Source organism: Manihot esculenta, chromosome 3 (genome assembly GCF_001659605.2).
Source record: "Manihot esculenta cultivar AM560-2 chromosome 3, M.esculenta_v8, whole genome shotgun sequence".
Classification (NCBI taxonomy): Eukaryota; Viridiplantae; Streptophyta; class Magnoliopsida; order Malpighiales; family Euphorbiaceae; genus Manihot; species Manihot esculenta.
Window position 1 is genome coordinate 5,278,729 of NC_035163.2, and position 24,542 is coordinate 5,303,270.

The following is a 24,542-nucleotide window of genomic DNA, read 5'->3' on the forward strand; positions in this document are numbered from 1 at the left end:
TATATTATATTTTATATAAAATTTCATATCATATTCAAACTCTAATTGATACACTATGTAAAGAGTTGACAACATTTGTGATCAAGGACACTATTACCATCAACGGTCAATCCATAATTTACTCATTATACATACTAATTTAAGTATCGAGGAGATTGTCAAAACAATTCACTTATGTTCCTTGATAGTATCTTCTCATTAGCTTCCCTTACATTACTAGACATGAGCGGATTTTGGGAATTGATAGTATTTTTTGAAATAGTTATCAGTAAAAAATATCTTTAAATGTCAAAAATATTATCAAACAAAGTGTTATCGTAACATTCTTTGATCTTTTATGGAGATATCCATTTTCCGAAAGAGAAACTCAAATCAGTCTTTCCGGTGGGTTTAACAAAGTTAATCATATTACTCTCGTCCTAAACTTTTTGCCACTTAATTTGTGTTTGCTGCTACTATAGCGATGAATTTTGTGATGGCATCGCTAAATCAGTAAATAGGATTTCACCGTCACTAAATAACATGCATTATTACTTTTAAGTATCACTGAAACTCTCATTAAATATAAAGTTTATAAAATTTACCATCATGTTAATAACTTAAAAAAAAGTCTTTTATTAAAAAAGTATAAAGGAAATAAAGAAAAACTACAAATTATCTTATTATAAGATAATGGTGTTTACACACATCAACCAAGTAATACTATGTGTTTAACAACCAGTGGTAAATAATAATAATTTTTCACTTTTGTATTTATTTTTCTATTTAGACTCTATATTAATTTTATGACCGTATGTCATTATGAGTCATCTTATGCAAATTCATTGTTTTTTATAATTTTATATCTTGTTTAAGAATTAATTACTGAGATTTAACGAGTTATGTCACCGATAAAAGAGACACAATTATAAAGTGATAGTATACTCCACGTATCAAAAGCCTCTTCCTTAAAATCAAGTAACCTATTGCTCCTCTAAGTGACATAAGAGCGCCATTTGAAGCAAACTACTGCCCACTGAGGCGACGTAGAAGTACTCCTAGGCAACATAAGAGCGCTCTTTTAGGCAACAAAAGAGTGCTCTTTCAAGCAATCAATTGCCCCCTTAGGCGACGTAAGAGCGCTCTTAGGCTATATATAAACGCCCTTTCAGGCAATCAATTACCCACTTAGGTGACGTAGGATTGTCCTTTCAAGCAATCAATTGCCCACTTAGACAATGTAAGAGTGCCTCTAGGCGACGTAAGAGCGCCTTTTCAAGCAATCAATAGCCTACGTAAAAGCATCTCTAAGCGACGTAAAAGCACCTCTAGGCGATATAAGAATGCTCTTTTAAACAACCGATTACCCCTTAGGCAATCTGTGCATCCTCATCAGCCCCAATAAGAAAACAAGTGCTAAGTTTTAGAGCAACTGATGCCCATGTACCTTCTCATGATGGCAATATAATACCAGATCTCATCAATGGCAAGCCGTAAAAGTAGATGAAAACATACTCTAGGTAACAATTATTTAATCATACAAATCTATCTATTGAAACGCTTATCTTTTAGTTACATATTAATAATTTTAGTCCTCTCATATAGATTAAAATGCACCCTTAAAACATCATAAAAGTTAAACATTCATTCAGTCTTCACTCAACATTAGTTTAAACATTCAAACAATAGAACCTCTAGTCAAAACTTAAGAGTAATTCATGATACTAGCTTACAAAAAACCAAGCAAGTATGAAAATATAGATAAAAGACAGTATATATGTTAAAAAATTTGAAACAATACAATACATGCCCATACAAAATAAGTAGCAAAGAAACTAAGGCATTTAAGGCCAAAACACAAGGCAACAAATTTTTCAGAGAAAAATCAAGATAAATTATTACTAGAATTTCATAAGGCGACAAGTTTGTTAAAAAGAATAATTCATTATCAAATCTAAAGATTCCATCATTGCAAGGAGACTACTGATAAAGATCAATATTAAAATATATCAAATTTGGTTCTCAATAATTTAACTCATATCAATTATTCAGATATTCTATAACTCTTAATAAAGTGATAAATTCTAATTACAATAGGACATTATCCATATCAGAATATTATTATTATCTGATAGAATTTCATATCCTATTTTATTGAGAATTTTATATCCTATCCAAACTCTATCTAATATAATATATAAGAAGCTTACAATCTCCGAACACTATTCTATCTAATAGTTAATTTTATAATTTATTTATCAGTGAAACATTACTATCAACAATATCAATTATATTTCTCAATAATTTATATTTTAATGATCAATATGGATTTTTCCTTTCACAGGGCAATTGGTCTTATTACTACATTTAATATTTAATGGAATGTTTTGTTTAACAGGATGTAGCTAAAAGATATCTAAATAATTAAATCAAAAGTATTTAATAAATTTTAAGAAAAGCAATTAATAGAGGATAGAAAATTGATATAAAGCCTATCAGCTAATTTTGAATCAGCTCCATAATTAGAGTTATTTTCCATGAATCGATAGAGGTTTTGACTTTATTTTTTATTTAGACTATATTATTTTTTAAAATTTTATTAATTATTAATTTTTAAATTAAATTTTTATATCAATTAAATAATTTAAAATTATAAGACATTATAAATAAATTAAAAATATAATCAATAATAATTCAAGAGATTAAATAGGTTATATTTATTAATTATTTTTCACAGATGTCATTATAATGATAATTTCTTTTATTATATTAATAAATGAATAGAAAGACAAAAATTTAGGATTCTTGTAGTTTTCAAAAAAAAATTTCTTATAATATTCTTAAATTTAAATATATTCGTTTTCCATAAAAATTAAATCAAATTAGATCAAATCAATTTAATTTAAATAAATTTTTATTTAAAATTAATTTAATTTTAAAAAATATTAAAATTTTAATTTTAAATTTATTCAATTATATTTTAAACCAAATAAACTCAATCTTATTCCTTATATACCCATATTCGTAAAATATACCTTAATAAAATTTTGATGTGTTTAATAAATTTATTAGTCAATATATTTCAAGTATAATTAAAGCTTTATATTAAATTATTTAAATTTATTTTAAATGTGATTATTATTATTTTAAAAAATATTTAATTTCATTTTTTTAATTTACTAGCATACACAAAATATAATTTAAAATATTAATTTATATTTTAAAATTTTAATAATTAACATACTTAAATTCTATTTATTTCAGATATAATATGTGTAAAAGAGTATAAATATTATTTAAAAAATATATATATAATATACTTATAGGATATAAAATATATAAAATTTTGAATTAAATCTAAATTCAAACATGCCACCTGTATTATCTATAAAAATTAAATTTATTTCAAATTTAACTATATATTATTAAATTTATCAAATTAGAGTTTAATCAGATTAAATATTTATAAAACTTTATTCAAATATTTTTAATTATATATTATAAAATTACATCAAGATTAAAAATCTTTTTATTAATATTTAAACTGGAGTGTTCTATTAAATTATTTTATATTTAATTTCATTAAATTGAAAGTTTTTCCTATTGATATTTTTTGTTTTTTAAAATGGTGTATTCTTTTACAGTCTAATAGATTTAAAATATAAAAATTAATTCATTAATTTTTGAAAAATAAGAGATATGTGTTGCTTTTAATACAGTGGAAAATCTAAAACCAAATTTATGGATTATTTAAATAAAAAAAAAAAAAAAAAAAAAAAAAAAAAAAAGACAAGAACCTTCGGGTTCATTCCTGGTAATACATATGTAATAACAAGAAGACAAAAGAGACCACTTTAAAAAGGGTGAAGCGAAAACGCGTTTTTACAGCTGGCAGATGCATGCAGGATATAAAAGCAAGCGCTCATCTGGATTCCTTCCTTTTTCTTTTTCTTTGTTTTTTATTTTTTATTTATTTTTTTAAAGAAATGGTCGAATATAACAATTTTAGTTATTATAATAATAAATTAAATTAATAAAATTATTATAAATAAATATATTATAATAATAAGCACAAATATTTTAAAAAATAAATATAAACATATTGCGTTTGGACATAAGTGTACGTCCACAATTAAAATATAAAAAAAATAAAGAGAAAGAAAGTTCAATAGAGAGAAAGCAAGAAGGTCGATGGTCGTTCAGTGAAGGATTTATTCAATCAGCAAGGCGGAGTTTTGGCTTTCATGCTTTTTTCTATCTAGCCATATATAATTTTGTTTTATTTTGAATTTAATAAAAAATATATATGAAATAAAATTTTACTATAAGAAAATGAGTATGGAGAATAACTATTCTCACACTTCAACTATAGTGATACAAGGGTTAAAGTAGTAATATTTTAACAACCATAATAAAATGATCATATTAATATTATTACGATAATAATTAGACGATAATTTAAAATTATTATAAAAAATTATTTTTTATTATATAATAATAAGAATTAATAGTAAAAAAAATTATTTTTAATTTTATTACAATTATATTTTATATTTCTTTATCAATTAAAATCTCATTATCATATCTTACAGTTATTTATACCATTAAAAAATTAACAGAATTATTATATCACTTATCAATATTAAACGTGATATTACCATGTTACATCAATAAAATTTATAATTAATCATAAAATTATTAAATTATTTTTTTATTATTAAATATATTTAAAAATTATTATTATTATTATTATTATTCAATTTTATTTTAATTTTTATCAATAATTTTATAATAATAATAATTTCTCTTCATTTTATTTTGACTAAAATTATTATCAATTAATTTTTATTAAATCTGTCAAATATACTTATTATTTAGCATTACTTTTAAAATTATAGTTATACCTTATCAAATATATTAGTTATAAAATATTAAAAAATAATTTCAAATAATATTTAACATAAATCAATTTAAAAATATTAAAAATAATAAAATAATTTTTATGATATTTTTTTTAAATTATTCTTTTAACTCTCCAGAATAATTCTAATCCATCATTTTTTAAAATTATACTAATATTTAGAGAGAATTTTAAAAAATTAATAAAATAAATAATTATCAAAAAAATCTCTACACTTTTAGTTTTATCGTAATTTTATCCTAAATTTTTAAATTATTATTAATTTTATTCTGAAATTTGCGGACGTGGTGCGTAACGTGATAATTTCATTAGTTTTTAACGGTATAAATAACCGTGTACAATTGAAATAATTTTAAAAAATTAGATTTTAATTGATAAAAAAAATAACAAATAATAATCTTATTTAATTTTTTAATAGTAATTTATGGATATTTTTAGATTAAAAAAATAAAATTTTATATTTTTACTTTTATTATATAATTAAGGACAATTTTAATATTTTAATTTTTAATAATATATATATATATATGTTATATCTTTTGAAAAAGCTCAATTCTGTGTACTTTATAATTATAGTTTCGTTTTTAATTTTAGACAAAATCACATTTTAAATTTATCATGGTTATAATCAATATTTAAAATAATCAGAATCATGTATTATATTCATCTCAACTCTTAAAATTTTTAATAATTTTTAATTTATATCGTCACGACCTATTAATAAAAAATATAAATTTTTACTGATTTTTTAATTTTAAATAAAAAATTAATTCTTTCGATTGTTTTACAGTTGTAGTCGATCTCTAAAATTAATTTTAACTAGAATCATGTATCATATATATATGAATTCAATTTTCTTTTAATGTGAAAAGTTCTATTTTTAAAAAATTAAAATTATATATATTTTAAAAATAATTCACTTTTTCTTTTTTATATATATATTTTATGATGAAGCATTGCAAACAAATGGATAAACTTTAGCTTTTGATGGAGACAATAACTTCTACTTTGCTGTTGTTTTTTTCATGTTTTGGATTATGAGGAGGATTAGGTCGGGACCGAAAGAGACCGTAAGGTTGAGACCCACATTATTAATGGGGTTACGTACTTTCCATTTACTATGAACTTCATTGCATGTGCATTCGGACCATGGCACACGAATTATGTCTTTCTTTTTTTTTTTAAAAAAAAAAGTAAATTTTATTATTAATAATATATAAAAATATGAATAAAAAAATAAATTTATAAATTGATAAAAATATTTTTAGTTTATATTAATTATAGTGTGGAAATTATAATTTTTTAAAACTAATTAAACTATTTATAATTTTAAAGAAATATATATTTGTTATTTTTTTATAGAATATTTAATTTATATTAGTGTAGTTGAAATGGAGCACGAGTGATTAGTAAATTTAAAACAAAAGAATATGAGGCATACAACAATTACTCAAACGATTAAGTCAATAAACTAATAAAAATAAATAAGTGTAACAAATTATTTAAATTTTTAGAGTGATAATATAATAATACGTACTTTAATCTCTCTGTTTATTAAATTTTATTGTAAAAAGTCAACTGGTACCGATTAATAGATAAAGAATTCGGCAATTGTATATATAATGTAGATCAACTGGATTATATGAAATTTTTCAGAAAGTTTAGTTTTGCTTAAAAGATAACGAATTTTGATAAAAAATCGAGTGTTATAATATTCGAATGTTTCTCTGCATATCAGCTCATCATATTTTTATTACGTAACCCCTTCTTATAGTAATAACTCATTGCTTATTTGAACGATTGTTATGTCGCATCACATATAAATATATTTTTAAAATAATTTTTATTCATAATTATTCAATTTTATTTTTCTTTCATTTTCATTACACAATTTTCATTTGTTTTATAAAATTCTGTCAAAGAAAAATATTCTAATTGTTAAAGGTAATTATAAGTGGCTAATTATTACAGTTTATATTTTCCCTCTCTATTTTATATCATTTATATAGAAATTAATTGATAATTATTTAAAAAAAAGTTGCACATAATTACTAAATTGAATTTAAAAAAAAACTAGAAAAATAAGATAGAAATAGAAAGATAATAAAGAAGGTCTAAAATATATTTTTTTTCTCACATAATCCATCAATTTAGAGTGTATTTTGGAATCTAATAGTTCATTCACATAAAAAATTATATGAAAAAATAAAATGAAAAGTTAAATCGAGTAAAATTTGATTGCATATAAATTGACATTGATATAAAATTATAATTTGAAAGAATTATAATTTTAATCTAATTAATTAAGTAGAAATTTAATTAAAATTGTCTAAAATTTATATAACTTGTTTATTAAAATTATGAATCATAATTATAATTTATTTATTTAATTAGTTAAATAAATATTATTACAGTTAAACTAGAGTTTTAATATAAAATAGTATTTTATGAGAGTCTAATTTACTTCTGTGAGAAACATTTTTTGAAAGATTTGTAAGAAAGGCATAGACTTAACACTCAACCTCCCATTCTCTATCCCTTAGAATAATTTTAAGTTTTTTCGATTGCTATTCTATGTGTATATATCGTTAGAGACTGAACACTTAAATGATTTGTAGTTTACGACAATTCAACCAACGCGCAGAATCTCATGTTTTGCTGTAATAAAAATAAAAAATATTTATTTTTTTTAAGTATTATTGTTTTTTTATTTAAATGTTATCGCTGTTGGTAGAAAATTTTATTTTTCTATTTCTTCAACTTGTTACAATAATTATTGTATCCTATAGCTAAATAAAAATGAGTGAGACACGGTGTATTTCTTTAGTAGCAATGTTGAAATTTTACTTGGAATAGTCCCAAGCATTGCTAATTTTTAGAATTTTGGTGATGACATGTGCACACTTTTTAAGTGGGCTTATTCTATTTCCAGCATAAAAAGTGATCAGATTGTGGTGGCTCTCCGAAGCGGCGGTGGTTGTAGCATATACGGGGGGTTGATCTAGTGGTTGTTTATTAACATTTACCTATTAAACTCTTATTAGTTTAATAATTCACATATTTCATCTTTGAATTTATTCGCTGCCGGCTCCCATGGTGGAAGCCCACCACCTGCAACCGACTTAAAGGTGGGTCAGATTTGGAATTTGGATATAGATCAAATCTCTGCCTCTCTCTTTAACTAGTGCGATTTGTCAATGCCCTTTTGATTTGAAGGCTCTTCTTTATTTCCTTTAGATTTAAAGCTGAAAAGAGCTCTCAAAAATCACAACCTATTACCATAAAATAAAGGAAAAATTATATAAAAAAATAATTATTATATATTTTTTTTAAAACGAGTTAAAAAAAAACAGTTTATTTAGTTTTACACGGTTAAAAAGTCAGCTTCCTTTAATATTGCTAAATATTGTTAAGAAATTACGATTTATTTATTGATGTTTAGTAAAATCTATATATTAATTTTTTATATTTTTAAATTTGATCTTTAAAAATTTATTTAATTAATAAAAAACCCTTATTTTAAATTTTATATTTTTAATTAAAACTAATTATTATATTTTTATAAATCGATTATAATGTAATTATATTTACAAATTAGATTCTCTGTTTAGTAAATTTTAGTATTTTATAGGTATAAAATAATAAAAAATTAAATTAAAAATATGTCATTTTTTTTGTTATAATCAAAAGTTAAATCATTGAGGAGGAAAAGTTAGACAGAAAATAATTTTTGAGCTTGAATTTGGATGGATGGTCAAGATTTTTTATTTAATTTTTATTTTATTATTTTATTATTAAATAAAAGATAAAAAATTTAATAAAAATAGGAGAGTAATTTGTAAAAGATATAAATAATTTTCATAAAAAATTATAATATTTGGAGAACAATTTAAAAAAATATAAAAATGAATTACAACTAAATAAGCTATTTTATTAATAAAATAAAACTTTATAACTAAATTCACAAATATAAAACTATATTATAAGTTTTATCAAACTTTAAAAATTAAAATGTAATTTATTATAATTAATAATTATTTTTTAATAAATATTTAAATAATCACAAATTCTTTTTTATAAATTAAATTATTATTTTATTATCTTTATTATATAATAACTGTCGTTCTAAAAAAAATTATAATAAATTATTTATCACTTTAAAAATTTTAAAATAATATTAATTTTTATCTTTTATATATACCTTTATTAGAATGCGATGCTATTAATATATAAAAAAAATATAACTATTTAAATAGTATTTTAAATAAATTATTATATTTTTTAAAATTAAGATTATTAATTAATTTTATTAATTTATGTAAATAAATCTTAAATGACAGACAGTATGAACGAAAAAGGTAGTATTAAAAAAATGCTAAATTATAGGGTAAATTTTTATAATTATTTTTAAAAATACATTTAAAAAATTGTATAAGAAGAATTATTCAAGCAATTAATACAGGACACATGGTTCCAGTCAATGAGGCACTTCATAGCTCATAGGTCAACATGAATCGATTGAAACATCCAAATAAAATTATATTTTATAATAAATTTTACTATGTTTTTAATTAAAAAAATCATTATTTTAGTTTGCATAAGTTTAAAATTAATTAATAAGAGATAGAAAATGGAATATTATCAAAATCTCCTCATTGCAATGAGGATTTGGTTTTTTATATAAAAAAATTATTTAATTAATTTATTAATTTAAAAAATATATTAAAATATTTATAAATATTTAAAATATCTACTAATTAATTATCATGTTAGTTTTAATTATTAAATATTATAAAAAAAATTTTAAAATATTTTTTTTATACTACAATTATAATTATATAATTTAATGCCCACCAATAATTTACTATTAATTATATACTTATATGTTTTTATAATTTAATTATTTAATAATTATGTAGTTATAAATGAATATATAACAAAAATAATATATTAATATACAAATTTCAAAGTTAAATTTAAATTTAATTAATTTATTAAACGAATTTAAAAAATTACACTCTACTTATAATAAAGTTAGAGGCACCGAGGTTTTTCTACGCCAGGATGATATCTTCAGCCCAATACAAATTGGGTATGGCAAGAGTGGGCTGGATGGTTGGGCTTTTGGGGGAGGGATTGTGACCTAAATTTATGATTTTTCCTTTTCTCATTCTTTCCGGGAAAATATTGTTTCTTGTGGGAAAGGTCACAAAGATTCTATATATGGAAAGCAAAGAGATTGAGCATCTATCCAGAGCACAAGTAGCAGCAACATTTTGGGACTTCAGTCGCGATTTCTCTAACTATTCCTTAGAAGCACGAATCTAAGGAGCTCTTAAGATTTGAATCAAATGGCGCCGGCAGCTGCAGCAGAAGACGACGAACTAATCAAGGATGAGAAGAATCCTCGTCCTCTCGACGAAGACGACATTGCGCTTCTCAAGACCTACGTATGTTCCATTATCATTTGCTAATCTCTATTTCCTTTTCAATTTGTTACTAATTTAAAGTATTACTAATAATACAGGGATTAGGTCCGTACTCAAACAGCATCAAGAAAGAGGAGAAGGAAATCAAGGAATTGGCTAAGAAGATCAATGACCTTTGTGGTAATGCTTTTAATTTTATGTTTATTTTTTCTTAAATTTAAAATTGTTTGATTGTGGGTTGTTGAAGGGAGAACAAAAACCTACTGGTTCAAGCTCTATGCTTTATGGGTTTTGCTAATGCGGAATTATTTTTTTTCTCTAAATTATCCGATTTATTAAAACTTAGTTTCATTTCAGCTTAGGATCTGAGACTATTGAGTCTCGAGTCTACTGGCTGGTGAATGTTAATGAGATTAATTTTGATTTGTTGATTGGTCTGGCAGTGAGACAATAATGCGTTATTCATTTTAATACTTTACTTTTGGCTGCTGGGGATAACTTGTTCTAAACATATAATGCTAGCCTCTGTTTGCCAATAGGTATCAAGGAATCTGACACTGGGTTAGCTGCACCAAGCCAGTGGGATCTTGTTTCTGATAAGCAAATGATGCAGGAGGAGCAACCACTTCAAGTATGACTTGCTATTAGTTGATAAAAAAAATGTATTGCTCTTAAATATTTATTTTAAGACACTAAGAAACAAACTGACATAGCCATTTTTTCTTTGGTAGGTTGCAAGGTGCACTAAGATAATTAACCCAAATACTGAGGATGCCAAGTATGTTATAAATGTCAAACAAATTGCAAAGGTGTGTTTTATCAGTTTTCTCCTTATTTTTCTCACTTTTTTCCTTTGTTTAAACGAATCACAATGATAGTAATGATGATGATGATTTTTCAATTTATTTTGTTAGATTGAAAAATGATGCTTTTAGCACTGGTTTCTTTGTTGTTCTTGTTGTTGTATAAAGATGGTTCCTATTGGTGCTGCTTCATTGTGGTTCCTTATGTTTAAAAAATTAGACACAGGATGTTTTACATGTCAAATGTTGACTACTGGTCTAGTTTTTTTGTTTCTTAATTAATGCAAGTAATGCTGATTTCTGAGCACCACTCTAACATTTTGTTTGGCTTTCCCATTCTAGTTTGTGGTAGGGCTTGGTGACAAAGTTTCTCCTACTGATATTGAAGAAGGCATGAGAGTGGGGTAAGTTCTCTTTCTATTTTCTTTATAGTTGACTGCCGATGTCTCGTCAATTTTCACATGTTTGGCCATGACTATGGGATTGGAATAAATAATCTTACATGTATGGATTTTAACTTTGTTTTGATATAGAAATAGCAATTTTGTGGCCTTTGCAGGGTTGATCGCAACAAATACCAGATTCAAATTCCTTTGCCTCCAAAGATTGATCCAAGTGTTACAATGATGACTGTAGAAGAAAAACCTGATGTAACATACAATGATGTTGGTGGATGTAAAGAGCAGATAGAAAAGATGCGAGAAGTGCGCGAGTGCTACTTAACTTGTGTTTTCTTTTTTTGGTATATATTTGCCCATTCTGCTTTTGAACAGTGTTCCATTTTCATTGTTGTTTTTCTCTAGGTTGTTGAGCTTCCGATGCTTCATCCAGAGAAATTTGTGAAGCTTGGGATTGATCCTCCTAAAGGTGTCTTGTGCTATGGTCCTCCTGGAACTGGCAAAACGCTTTTGGCTAGAGCTGTGGCCAACAGAACTGATGCCTGTTTCATCCGAGTTATTGGAAGTGAACTTGTTCAAAAATATGTTGGTGAGGGTGCCCGCATGGTTCGAGAGCTTTTCCAGGTTAATCTTGGCTCACGGTTTTATGTTTCTTGATTAAAATGTTTTGCACTACGTTTATTGAACTGTCATTTGATTTATTGTAGATGGCACGGTCAAAGAAGGCTTGTATAGTCTTTTTCGATGAAGTTGATGCAATAGGTGGTGCACGATTTGATGATGGTGTGGGTGGAGATAATGAGGTCCAACGTACCATGCTTGAAATTGTCAATCAGCTTGATGGGTTCGATGCTCGAGGAAATATTAAAGTCTTAATGGCAACAAACAGGTATTCATCCTTCTGAGAAATTTACTCATTTCTACCATCTTTGCTGCTAACAAATTTTATTAGGAATTTAGGATGCACTTTATGTTATCAGGAGGTGCAGTAATGTGTTCCATTGTTTGCAGGCCTGATACACTGGACCCAGCATTGTTACGTCCAGGTAGACTGGATCGTAAGGTTGAGTTTGGGCTACCTGATTTGGAGAGCAGGACACAGATATTTAAGATCCATACACGAACTATGAACTGTGAAAGAGAGATTCGTTTTGAGCTTCTTGCACGCCTTTGCCCAAATTCAACCGGTATGTATGCTTTTCTCAAAGGGTTCCTTTTGTAGTCATCTTTCACAAAGTGGAACTACTCTCTTCCTTTGCAGAGGGAGTGATACCTGGACCATTGAATTCTATGCTGAAATATTATTGCAACTAACAAGTTCCAGGGTTACATAGTTTGAAAATGGGATTGGGAGAAAAATAAAGTTAATTTATTAGAAACAGAAACATGCTAGACTTTTGAGAAAATTGAGAACATATTTATCTATTCCTCATTTGTAATTGTGGAAAGAGGTATTATGGGCAGTGTGCGGATAATTTGGTCACTGATGACCATTCAGCAGTTGTCAATATATGCTTCAATTGTTGTCGTTAAAATTCATTGAACTTGGATTGTTATGCAGGAGCTGACATTAGGAGTGTCTGCACTGAGGCTGGGATGTACGCTATTAGGGCACGCCGGAAGACGGTGACTGAGAAAGACTTCCTGGATGCTGTGAACAAGGTCATCAAGGGGTATCAGAAATTCAGTGCAACGCCAAAATACATGGTCTACAATTGAGGGAGTTGAGTTTTAGGAATTCACCGATGTATTTCATGTTGATTTATTTTCAATAACATTCATGCTATACCTTATTCTCATTTTACATTCTTGTGTTTTAGTTCCATTGGAAGCCATAACCCTGTCATTTATTTTGGTTCTAAGAATTAGTCTGTGGTGGCAAAACTGCAGTGAAAATAGGCTGAATTTGGTTTGTTAGAGTGATAGTTGATCGCCAATTTTTACATCATATTATTTAGTTTATTATTGAAATAATTTATTATTTATACACAATAATCAATAATCTATTTGTTGTTTAAATTAACTATATTATTCTTTAATTTAAATGCGTACAAATAAAATGGATTAATCCATTTCGAAAAAAAATAAATAAATAAAATGGATTAATGTTTTAGAAATATTTATTTTGTAAACGATAAATGGAAATGAAGGTATTTAATGTAGTATAAAAATTAAAACTTATTTAATGATAGATAAAAGAAACAAAAAGATTAATTAATAAATAATAAAAAAATTATATAGTCTAGAAAAGATACACATCAGATATAAGTTGCCTTTATAAGGAATCTACATTACAGATAAATCAGCTTTTTAAGGAATCTGTAAATCAAACAGTTGAGCAAATGTCCAACACCAATTGGTTACTATCCATTGGTGTCTAGAAGAAAGGGAAATGACCAGCATAGAGATTTTAAAATCTGTTGCTGTATGCTGGTTACGCCCTCACACTACAAAAGAGGAAAAAGGACAGTCCACTTATTTAGTGTTTTTGATGAATAAAAATTATTTCGCATTTTGAAGATGATGAATGTTTGATTTCCTTATTTACATCAATGGCACAAAGAATCCAAGAATTAATGATGCTAGTCGAGAAACTGGGCTACAAGGACCATTAAAAATTTCAAAATAAAACAACTCTGAAAAATCCTGATGGCTATGAACATTGATGCATGCAAGGCTCCGTGACTGAAACTCAGAAAGCACCATTAATGATCAATAGCAGGAGTAGAATGAGACCCATTGTTGAGTTTTGTATTTTTCCAGCCAATGATCTACGTGGTGCTGTCTCTTGCTTACGCAAATCAATCATGATCTCGAATCTGCAAGTATCTTGAGAAGGATCCTGATTTGTAACAACTGATAAATTGTTAAATGAACAAGAACCTTTTCTCTGATCCATAGTCTGGTAATACATGTTATAAGCATAAGAAGCATTGCTTCTAGCATCCAGCCTGCTGCAGGAAGATCCATAGCCAAGACTCGTGCAATCGGCGTAAGAGCAGGCGTAGCTGATGCTGTTAGCCAGATTGGGGTCTGCGAGACTCGCATCAGGTGACATTATACACCACTGCCTAGCCAAATACTTCACACCTTTTGCTGGAACTAGAGACTTTCCATTTCCCGTATCCAATTGGTACTTGAGGGCTCCATCAAAGTAGAAAACACCCCAGTGCCTCTCAAAATTTCCAGGTTGGATGCTCTTGTTATCTTCATCAATGAGTGAAAACAGGTAGATATCAAGTGGAGTCTTGCGTTTCGGAGTGCCTTGCCCTTGAAATATTCGATTGAGAAGGCCTTGGTTGAACCTCTGAGCATTCTCTGCATTGGCACTGGGGTCGCCGTCGGTTGGCCAGCCAACTTCACCAATGATGACAGGCATTGATGAGAAACCATTCTTTTCAAGAGCTGAAATGAGGGTATCAAAATTTGCCTCAAAGACATTGGTATAAGTTATGGAGCCATCAACAACTGGGGCAGCACTGCCATTGAAGAAGGCATACTCTTTGGGAAAATTGGGGTCTGCATTGAGGCTAAGAAATGGGTAGATGTTGATGGTGAGAGGAGATAGATTGTCACTGAGAAACTTGATAATAGAGATCATGAGATCATGGATATCGGATCGAAAATTGCCACCAGAAGGTAGACCACTGTCTGTCTGGTAGACATCTGCATTTAGTGGTACAGTAACCTTAACTTGTTTCGCCAAACCAGCTTTGATCAAGGCTGCTTGAACGTTTTGAAGTGCTGGAAATGTTGTCTGAAGATAAGTGTCTTTGTAAGTCTTGAGAAAAGGCTCATTTCCGACAGCTACATGCCTGAGAATCACACATACCACACAGCTCAGTACATGTGTAGTAAGGATAAATAAAAACATAGTGAAATAGAAAATTCAAACCTGATATCCACACCATATCTGGACACGTAGTCGGACACATTTTGCTGAACCCAGTTGATAGCAGCCTGGACACTGCTTGCAAGAGGAGCCAGGAGATCATTTGGGATCCCCACCATAACTTGGATACCAGAATGTCCAAGAGCCTTTAATGCTCCAGGATCAGCTTCAAACAGCTTCACCTTGTCAAAACCATTGTCTTTCAAAAGCTGGACCACTATTTTAGGCTGTAGAGGGTGCGTTGATTGCGTTCCCCAGTTGCATGCCAATCCTTTAACCTCCTTCACCAGGCCGAGACCACCAATCAAGCACAGAAAGAAGAACGACAACATGCAGCTGTTACCCATGTTTCTATGATATGTAATGGATTTCTCTGATAACTGTATTTATAAAGAAAAAGAAGAAAGTTTTTTAAGGTTGCCCTTTATGGTGAGAAAAGGGAAGGAATTCAATAAAGATCCAACAAGGAAAGGAACTGGATTCCAAGAAGAACCCAATGAAGTTAAGAGCTAGAGGAGGAGAATATACAAATCAAGAAAGGAATTGAGTGTGTCTGTGGTGGATTATTTTGTAGATTCTTCTATGGACAAGAAAAACCCAGAAAGAAAGACAACCTTTTTTTTTTTTTTCCTGTTTTTCAACGTGGATTTTTGTCTGGGTCTTAAAGTTTCTTTGTCAATCTTCATTTTGTATTTGGCTTTTGGGTAACACTGGGCGTTGCCTAATGGAGAAGGATCCACGTTTTAATATAAAAGAAATTCCTTAACGGAGTGAGATACTTTAATGTCAAACTTTTCCTGCTCAGCAGGATTGGCTAGATTTGCCTGACAAAAACCTCAGTCCAATCTCCATTCAAGTACGCCCATCAATCTCCATTCAAGAGTTTTTGAAAATGATCCTTTTACATATATATATATATTTTTATTTTAAATTCTTCATAATTAATTTTCAGAAAAAAATATAATGGAAATAAGTTAAATTAATAAAAAACACTTAAAAATTTAAAGATTTTAATGAATAGTTCGAGATTTTTAAAATTTTAAATTCAAGGATTTTAAAATTAAAATAGCAGAATCTGTGTTCTTTAATTATTATTTTAAACTTGAAATGACTATTATGTTTAATGTTGATTTAATTTAATATATAATTGCTACACCGTATTAGTGCTTTAAAGAATATTTTTGGTATAGAAAAGTTTAGGTCAAATGCTGTCTGATTTTTACATTAAAAACCAATTAGCAATCTAACTTTTTAGTTGTTATAATTATTTAATCCTTAAATTTTATAAAATATAATTATTAAATTTTTAAATATTATAAAAATGTAATGAAAAATCAGAGCACCTATAATTTAAATTTAAATATTATAAAGGTTCTGATAGTAATATTATAACAATGTGTGAGTCTGCTGGAAGATGGTGGTCGTAGATATTTATATCAAGCATTTATTTAGATTAAGTCTAAAGCATTTATTTAGATTAAGTCTAAATGGACTTATATTGTAAATGCATGAAGTTTCATTTAGATCTCATTCTCATCTAACACTATGGACCCATATAGATTCGGTCTAAATAATAATTTTCCGTAAAAATTCGGTCTAAATAATAATGTCCCGTAAGAGAATTATTCCATAATATAGAGTTCAAAATGACCATGAAAATTAAAAGTAAATGACTGTTATAAGTAGAGGTTTCATAAACAGTACTGAAACTTCAATATAGAGTTCAAAATGACCATGAGGATTAAGATTAAATGACTGTTATAGGTAAAAATTTCATAAACAGTACTGAAACTCCAATATAGAGTTCAGAATGACCATGGAGATTAAGATTAAATGGCTGTTATAGATAGAGGTTTCATAAACAGTACTGAAACTTCAATATAGAGTTCAGAATGACCATGGGGATTAAGATTAAATGACTGTTATAGCTAGATGTTTCATAAACAGTACTGAAACTTCAATATAGAGTTCAGAATGACCATGGAGATTAAGATTAAATGATTGTTATAGGTAGAGGTTTCATAAATCGTACTAAAACTTCAATATATGTGTGTATTTAGGTCTAATATATAATTTTGCTCTTGACTTTTACATCAAAAAGTCGGTTAATATCATAATATTTTCTTTGTTAATATTTGATATCTATAAAACCATAACTATTTAACTCTTAAATTTTATAAAATATAAAGATTAAATCCTTAAATTTTATAAATATAACTATTTAACCCTTAAAATTTAGAGTGCGTGTAAGTCATGTTGATAATTATACTTTTAGAAATATCAAGCGCAAAAATTAATAATAAAAAAATTAAGATGCCAACTCACTTTTTGTGTAAAAGTCATAAGCCAAATTATATATTCGATCATTTTATTATATATATAATATGATGGAAGAACACATCTACGATGATGGTAAAGTACAATATTAATATGGATGGTGACAATGTTTATTTGCTTGAGGATGGAGGGTATAGAAACAAGTGAGATAGATGTAAAAATATGAAAGGTTTGGGGTTAGTCTAGTGTGTCAATTATGTGATAAAGATGTTGGACAAGCATGGTGATTCCTCTTACTTTTATACTAAGTTAGATTTTTGAAAGGGATGGATATATTGGATTTCATTAAAATCTAGAAATTTTGATCACGAATCCAAATTAAACAAGTTATTAGAAAATAATACACGCTCAGAAAAATATTATAAGAGGTTAATAAGTAGTTATAATAAAATTACAGTATTTCTCGTCTATTTTCCTTTGCTTGAAATCTATTCGTAATGTCTTCATTATCAACATTTGCAATATCTCTTTCGATAAAAGTTACCAAACAGTCATTCAATAACAAATCTTCTATTTTATTGCGGAGTCTGACTTTTGATGATGTCCATTAAAAAAAAAACTCTTTCAATTGTGGCTGTAGCAACTGGCAAGAGTAATGATAATTTAACCAACATATACACTAAGAGAAATATAATATGTTTTCTTGTAGTAATCATATTTTCAACAAGAGTTCTAATTTCTTTCATATCAGAAAATTTCTTATCTATACGCATACTAAATACAAAATTCTCAAGTTGAGATTCAAGTTCAAGTAAAGCAACTAAAGAAAATTCACATGGATAAAATTTTGCAAGTTCAATCAATTTGCTCATATCAAATGCAGAGAATGAGTAGAATAGCTTAATACGATAGAATGAGTCTACTAAGTTCTTGAAGTTGCATGTCAATTACAGAATAGAATAACTCAATACGGTAGAAATAAAGATTTGTCATCTTTTTAGTTCTTATTCTTGATCTTTCTCTAATTGTATATAAATTATTCGTCTCTAATACAACTATACCATGTTTACCACAAAATTGCAGTTCATCAAGTAGTAAAGATTTTTAACCATCATATCTTACAATTTACAAATGATATTTAGAAACTTTAACTAGGTGTATAGCATTTACAATATCTTGATCCCTTCTTTGCAAAGCTTGTGATAAGTCATGTGTGATTCCCAAAATTTTTCTCATGAAAAGCAACACAAAAAAATTCAAAACGACTCATAATATCTAGCAAATCAATTACTTCAGTTGTGGATCATCATTACCATTTTTGCTAATATATTAAAGAGCATCAATCATAAATAAAAAAAAATGTATTAAATTAATTAATGTACTACAATGAGAACTCCAACGAATATCTCCTAATCTCTTTATTGTCATCTCTTGATTTAAACCTTATCCAGTTGCTATTTCTCCAATTCCAATTCCTTTAATTACTTTCTTTATTTGCTTTTTCCGAAACATATCTCTTCTTTTGCAAGAAACTCCAACAACATTACGCAAACATGCAATGGTATTAGGAAAGAGCTTATGCTTGAATGCTTTTTACCAATAGCAACAAGTGTGAGTTGGAGTTTATGAGTAAACCAATAGACATAATAAGCACTAGAATTCTCCCTTAAAATCAAACTCTTAAGTCCATTAGCTCCATCATATTCTTGATCTCTCAAACTTATTACACTCAAACAATGTATATTGAATAAAGACTCTAATGTTTTTAAGTGATACTGCACTAGTATCATCGACATGCACAATACTAAAAAATCTTTCAATAACACATCCAAATTTATCAATATAACGAATGACAACTCTCATTTGCTCTTTCACTGATGCATTCCACATTCATCAACTTAAATAGAAAATAAATCATCTCTCAAATATCTAATTATAGCATTTATTGTTTCAACTGTATAAGTATTAATAATATTTTTTTGAATAAGAGGAATTATGAGCTTCAAATTCTTAGGAGCATTTTTCAATACCATATTATTAATTTTCTCATTATATGAAGTTAACACCTGCAATAATTCAATAAAATTTTCTTAGTTTAATGGCTGAAAAAAGACAACAATATAAACAATATGCAACATCTTTAGCCATACTATATTCTAACCAACTCCTAAATTCATCAAACCAAGTACAATAAATCTTCTATTTCGAAAGTCCTGGAATGTTTTTAATGCTTTCTTGTCTTTAATGTGTTGAGATAATGGAGACAAGTTGATTCAATGACGATAACGATGATATATTTGTTGATATTCTTTTAAAAAATCGCTCCATTCCTATAATAATACACATAATTCAAATATATTAATAATTTAATTTAACTTCTATTATTATGTTTTTTTGAAATGGAAATTGGAAGAGTAGAACTCAAAACCTCTTAAATTTACTCAAATGCACTTACCATCAAATTAAGTCTGTGAGTGCAATTTAACTTGTATTGTTAAAATTTATTTATTTAAAATGATATTTTTATTAATCCACTCATAAAATCATATTTGACCCGCATTTAAAATTTAAACTATTATCCATTAAAAATATTTACAATTTATTTGATTTTTTTTCGATTTTAATTAGGCATAAACTGTTGCCCATAAAAACTATATTTAATATTTACCCAGATTTTTTAATTTTAATTAGAAATAAACTATTACCTATAAAAGCTATATTTAATATTTACACAATTTATAATTTATTTAATTTTTTTGATTTTAATTAGGCATAAACTGTTGCCCATAAAAAATATATTTAATATTTACACAATTTTTTTAATTTTAATTAGAAATAAACTATTACCTATAAATGCTATATTTAATATTTACACAATTTTTCCAATTTTTATTACACTAAATTATTATCCATGAAAATAATATCTAATATTTACAAAAATTTTCTAATTTTGATTAAATTAAATTATTACCCATAAAAATATTATTTAAAATTTATACTATTTTACTAATTTTTTATTAGATTAAATTATTACACATAAAAATAATATTTAAAATTAACAACTCAGTGAAATAAACAATAATAGATTAACAACTAAATGAAATAAGTAAAAAAAATATTAATTCTTAACAATAAAGAATAATGTAAAAAGAAAATAAAATAAAAAAATGAGAGAATAACTCACCTTGAAAAAGAGTAGAAAATTAGTAGTAGATTTGAAGAAATAAAATTTGTGAACTAAAATAAAATTTTGCGGATGAAAAAATTGAGAGATTTAGGAAGAGGATGTAGAGAGAAAGAGGAAAGGGACTGCTGGTTAAGAGGGGTTGTATGAATGGTGAAAAAAAAAGAAAAAGAGAGAGGGTGGAAGGGTTTAGATTTTTAGGGTATTAATGTGAAATTACACTAATACTCTTAAAAAAATTTAAAAATTTTAGGGGTATATAGCTCCATTGACCCTGTATTGGCTCCGCATATCGATTTCATGTGTATTAATAGTAAGAGAAATATATTGGAATCCAACATTCAAGGTTGGGATGATTTTGAGGATGCTTAAAAATCATACCTTTCATATTTATTTCTCATGAAAGTTAAAAATCATATCATTTGTAAAGATTGGTACATTTGAAAGCGTTATCCTTGACCAACTTTTTTTCTAATATATGAACCGCTAGATTATGTTTTTTTGGATCTAAGAGAAATCAACACGCTGAAAAGAAATGAAAAAAGTCTTTTGAGCATAAATTAATATTCTAAATTTACAAATAAGTAACTCTATTTTTACAGACTTCAATCACTTTAGATGAATCACCTTTAATATTCAATTTGGAAAAGTTATTGTAAAATTTCTCCATATTTGCATGCACAGTTATCCTTTTTTCAATTCTCCGCCACTTTTAATGGATAAAATCCCTTTTTTTTAGCCTCAATTCCCACAACCTCACCAAAATAAAAATTTCATACTAAATCATTCATTATTAATATCCTTTACTATTTCGATAGATTTTTATAGTTTCAAACGCCATGATTCGAAGGGATTTGAGCAAGATACTGGCTCACCTGGCCAACAATCCCTCCCCAACACTTGTTAGGATTCTCATGACCTTGGTTCTAATACCAATTGCCGGACTAAGCCCTTACCACTATAACCAAAAGCTTAACCTCTTGGCTGGGGTTTAACTCCAATTTCTTATAACGTAGTAAGCTCAACGCCATAGTTCGAAGGGATCTGAGCAGAGCATTAAAAGAATTATATTTTTTCTAAAGAATTTGAGACCATGAGACTATAAATAGAAGTAAACAATAGGTCACAAAAATAAAGTATATGCAGAAAATATGGTTAAAAATATTATTTGCCTTTGCCATTTTACAATTAAAATTGCACACCTAATTTTTATAAAAATGTAATTATTTAATCTTATACGTAATTTATACTACATTTATTCTTTAATATTTATTCATCCAAACTAATAATATTAATTAATAACTGAAAAGTTTATAATAATTCATCTAAAATACCTTTTAGATGGTCACATTTTAATACTAAATAACTTAAAAATTAGTAAGGATATATATGGAAAAATAAAAATTAGTATTATCTTGAAATTCATAATTAAAGTGACAAATAATTTAGGATAAAATAATTTTTTAAGATAATACTTATTGTAGGACGGAAATAATATATATTTTGACTTTTTAAGTATTTAATAGTTATATTTTAAATAAAATTCAAACATTAAATAGTTCATTTTATAAAGTTTAAATATTAAATAATTATAATTTTATAATATTATGTATTAAATGCTAACTATAAGGGTTGGTTTCCTCTCTTTCGTTTCTCTCTATTCCTCTAGGTTTACTTTTATAAATAATAGGCAAGAAAGGCTCCCATTCTTTAATTTGGCATGAGTTTCCTCCTCCGATTTGACATTCAAAGAAAATGAAGTTTATAAGAGTGTAAGTTTAGAGGTCATTGATGATCTGAGATCCAGAAAAATAAGGTTTTACAAGGATTTTATGAACTTAGAAAAACTTAGTCATAGAGGAGAGTGTCTCCTCCCTTTTATCCTCTTTCTTATTTCTCACGCGAGATGGCCTTTCCGCTGTAGGACCACCTACTCCTTGGTGCAGGTCCGCACGTACGGATGACTCCAGGACCCTCCTGTGTCAGGCAAGCATTTAATTCCCTTCGGCGTGCGAGTGGGTAGGGCTGCGAAATGACGGGACCCGCAGTCTTTTCTTATTGTGACCGGGTTTGAGGAAAAAGGACCGGAACCTAGGAAAGGGCTGGCTTTAAGGCTGAAATGGGTTGGGCCGGTCTAATTGAGTGACTTAAATAGGAGTCTGATCAGGAGGATGAACGGGTTGAGCCTAACTTATTCGGGGGCTTAGGAGCCTCCTGGTTGTGAGCTGCTACTATCGGCCCGGCCTCGTAGTGGGATGGAGAAATCCAGCGGTCATCAGTCATATATTTATTTTTATTCATTTTTTTCCTTTTATCCTTTAGTGACGCATAATCGTCACTTTGTTATAGTATCATCTATCTCTGTCATACAAACCCGGACATACGGACGTATCTACTTGCCCCTTCTTGTTAGTCAGTCATTTAATTTCTCTCTGCCGCGTATGTTAATAAAGCCATGACATAGCCGGACTTGCTCTCCTGCTCCCTGTTACATCACTAGACTCTTCTCTGATGAATCCAAACCTTACATCAGTCCAGCCTACTCTAGTCACATGCTGAATGATGTTTTGATGAGTCGGCCTGTTTAGTGGATTTTATTGAATTTTGGGTCTGTTTTCTTCTTTAAAGCTCAGTCTCGATTCGAGTATCAGAAGTCCGATAGTCATCAGAAAATGTGATCAATGTCTTGTTTTGAGTAAGATTTGTTGAGTTTTTTTTTTTTTTAAATAAATAAGATTTTAAAAATTTTGAAGTTTTACTTGTTTTCATACATTAAATTAGAATTTAAAGAGATTTTATTTATATATATTATCTTCCATTATTTTACCTGCCCTTGAAAAATCTTCCCTCCCTCTCCCTCCCATTCAAATACATTAGTGGAAGAGTTGGTAGCTTTACTTGTGAGCGCTGGTGTAGTTTTTTTTTTGCCTTAGCCTTAGCTCCCTTTGTTTTTATCTAGAAAAAAAATATATTTATATTTGCTCATAGCTAAATAAATTTTAACATAATATAATATTATTTTTAATAATAAAATATTATTTTTTTATAATTTAACATATTAAAAATTTAATATTTTAATTAATGTTAAAAAATATATAAATATGCAAATAATTTTGAAAATTATAAAAATAAAGTTTTTATCAAATAAAAATAATATTTTATTATTAAAAAATAATATTATGTTAAATAAAAATATATTTGACTAATGAGTAACGATCTATGAATTTAATTAATCAAAATTAAATTAAATTTTAATTATTTATATCTATTTTTTTAAAATCCTCCCATTGTTTTACAAGAAGAAAAATATATTTCATATTTTTAATATTTTAAGCATTTAAAAAATTTAATCAACAGTAAATATTTTTTAATTTAAAAAATTAAATCATTTTTATAAAAATTTATTTTTTTAATTTAAAAATTTTATTAAAATTCTATAAATAAATAATTATATGTATTTTTTAAATTAAAATTAAAAAATAAACTATTTTATTAAAAAAATTTGTAAAATATTTACAAGTTATTTTCTGTACTTAAAAGAGGTAATTTCATTTTTCTCAAGGAAAAGAGAGAGAGAGAGAATATGAGGGGGATATGTCGGTGAGTTAACTCAGGCTCAGCTCAGCAATACAGAAAAGGACATACTACTAACTCAGAAC

The 24,542-nt window shown here is 27.0% G+C and overlaps 2 protein-coding genes across 2 annotated transcripts; one reads left to right on the plus strand and one right to left on the minus strand.

Annotated features, from left to right (window-relative positions):
• The first annotated feature begins 10,074 nt into the window (after nucleotides 1-10,074).
• On the plus strand, nucleotides 10,075-13,447 carry LOC110612178 (26S proteasome regulatory subunit 7). The gene is made up of 10 exons (XM_021752882.2): nucleotides 10,075-10,350; nucleotides 10,428-10,509; nucleotides 10,869-10,960; nucleotides 11,061-11,138; nucleotides 11,475-11,536; nucleotides 11,692-11,836; nucleotides 11,936-12,154; nucleotides 12,238-12,419; nucleotides 12,542-12,717; nucleotides 13,092-13,447. The coding sequence occupies exons 1-10, from the start codon at nucleotides 10,252-10,254 to the stop codon at nucleotides 13,247-13,249; spliced, it is 1,293 nt and encodes a 430-aa protein (XP_021608574.1). The 5' UTR covers nucleotides 10,075-10,251; the 3' UTR covers nucleotides 13,250-13,447.
• A 663-nt stretch (nucleotides 13,448-14,110) lies between these two features.
• LOC110610990 (glucan endo-1,3-beta-glucosidase 5) lies at nucleotides 14,111-16,089 on the minus strand. The gene is made up of 2 exons (XM_021751075.2): nucleotides 15,426-16,089; nucleotides 14,111-15,345 (listed from the first exon to the last, which is right to left on the minus strand). The coding sequence occupies exons 1-2, from the start codon at nucleotides 15,767-15,769 to the stop codon at nucleotides 14,223-14,225; spliced, it is 1,467 nt and encodes a 488-aa protein (XP_021606767.1). The 5' UTR covers nucleotides 15,770-16,089; the 3' UTR covers nucleotides 14,111-14,222.
• Nucleotides 16,090-24,542: the final 8,453 nt, after the last annotated feature.

Coding starts and splice junctions, on each gene's coding strand:
- LOC110610990 (XM_021751075.2), bottom strand. CDS start 15,769: ATGGGTAACAGCTGCATGTTGTCGTTCTTCTTTCTGTGCTTGATTGGT. Junction 15,346..15,425: donor AGATATGGTGTGGATATCAG/GTTTGAATTTTC, acceptor TGTGATTCTCAG/GCATGTAGCTGTCGGAAATG.
- LOC110612178 (XM_021752882.2), top strand. CDS start 10,252: ATGGCGCCGGCAGCTGCAGCAGAAGACGACGAACTAATCAAGGATGAG. Junction 10,351..10,427: donor TTGCGCTTCTCAAGACCTAC/GTATGTTCCATT, acceptor CTAATAATACAG/GGATTAGGTCCGTACTCAAA. Junction 12,718..13,091: donor CCTTTGCCCAAATTCAACCG/GTATGTATGCTT, acceptor ATTGTTATGCAG/GAGCTGACATTAGGAGTGTC.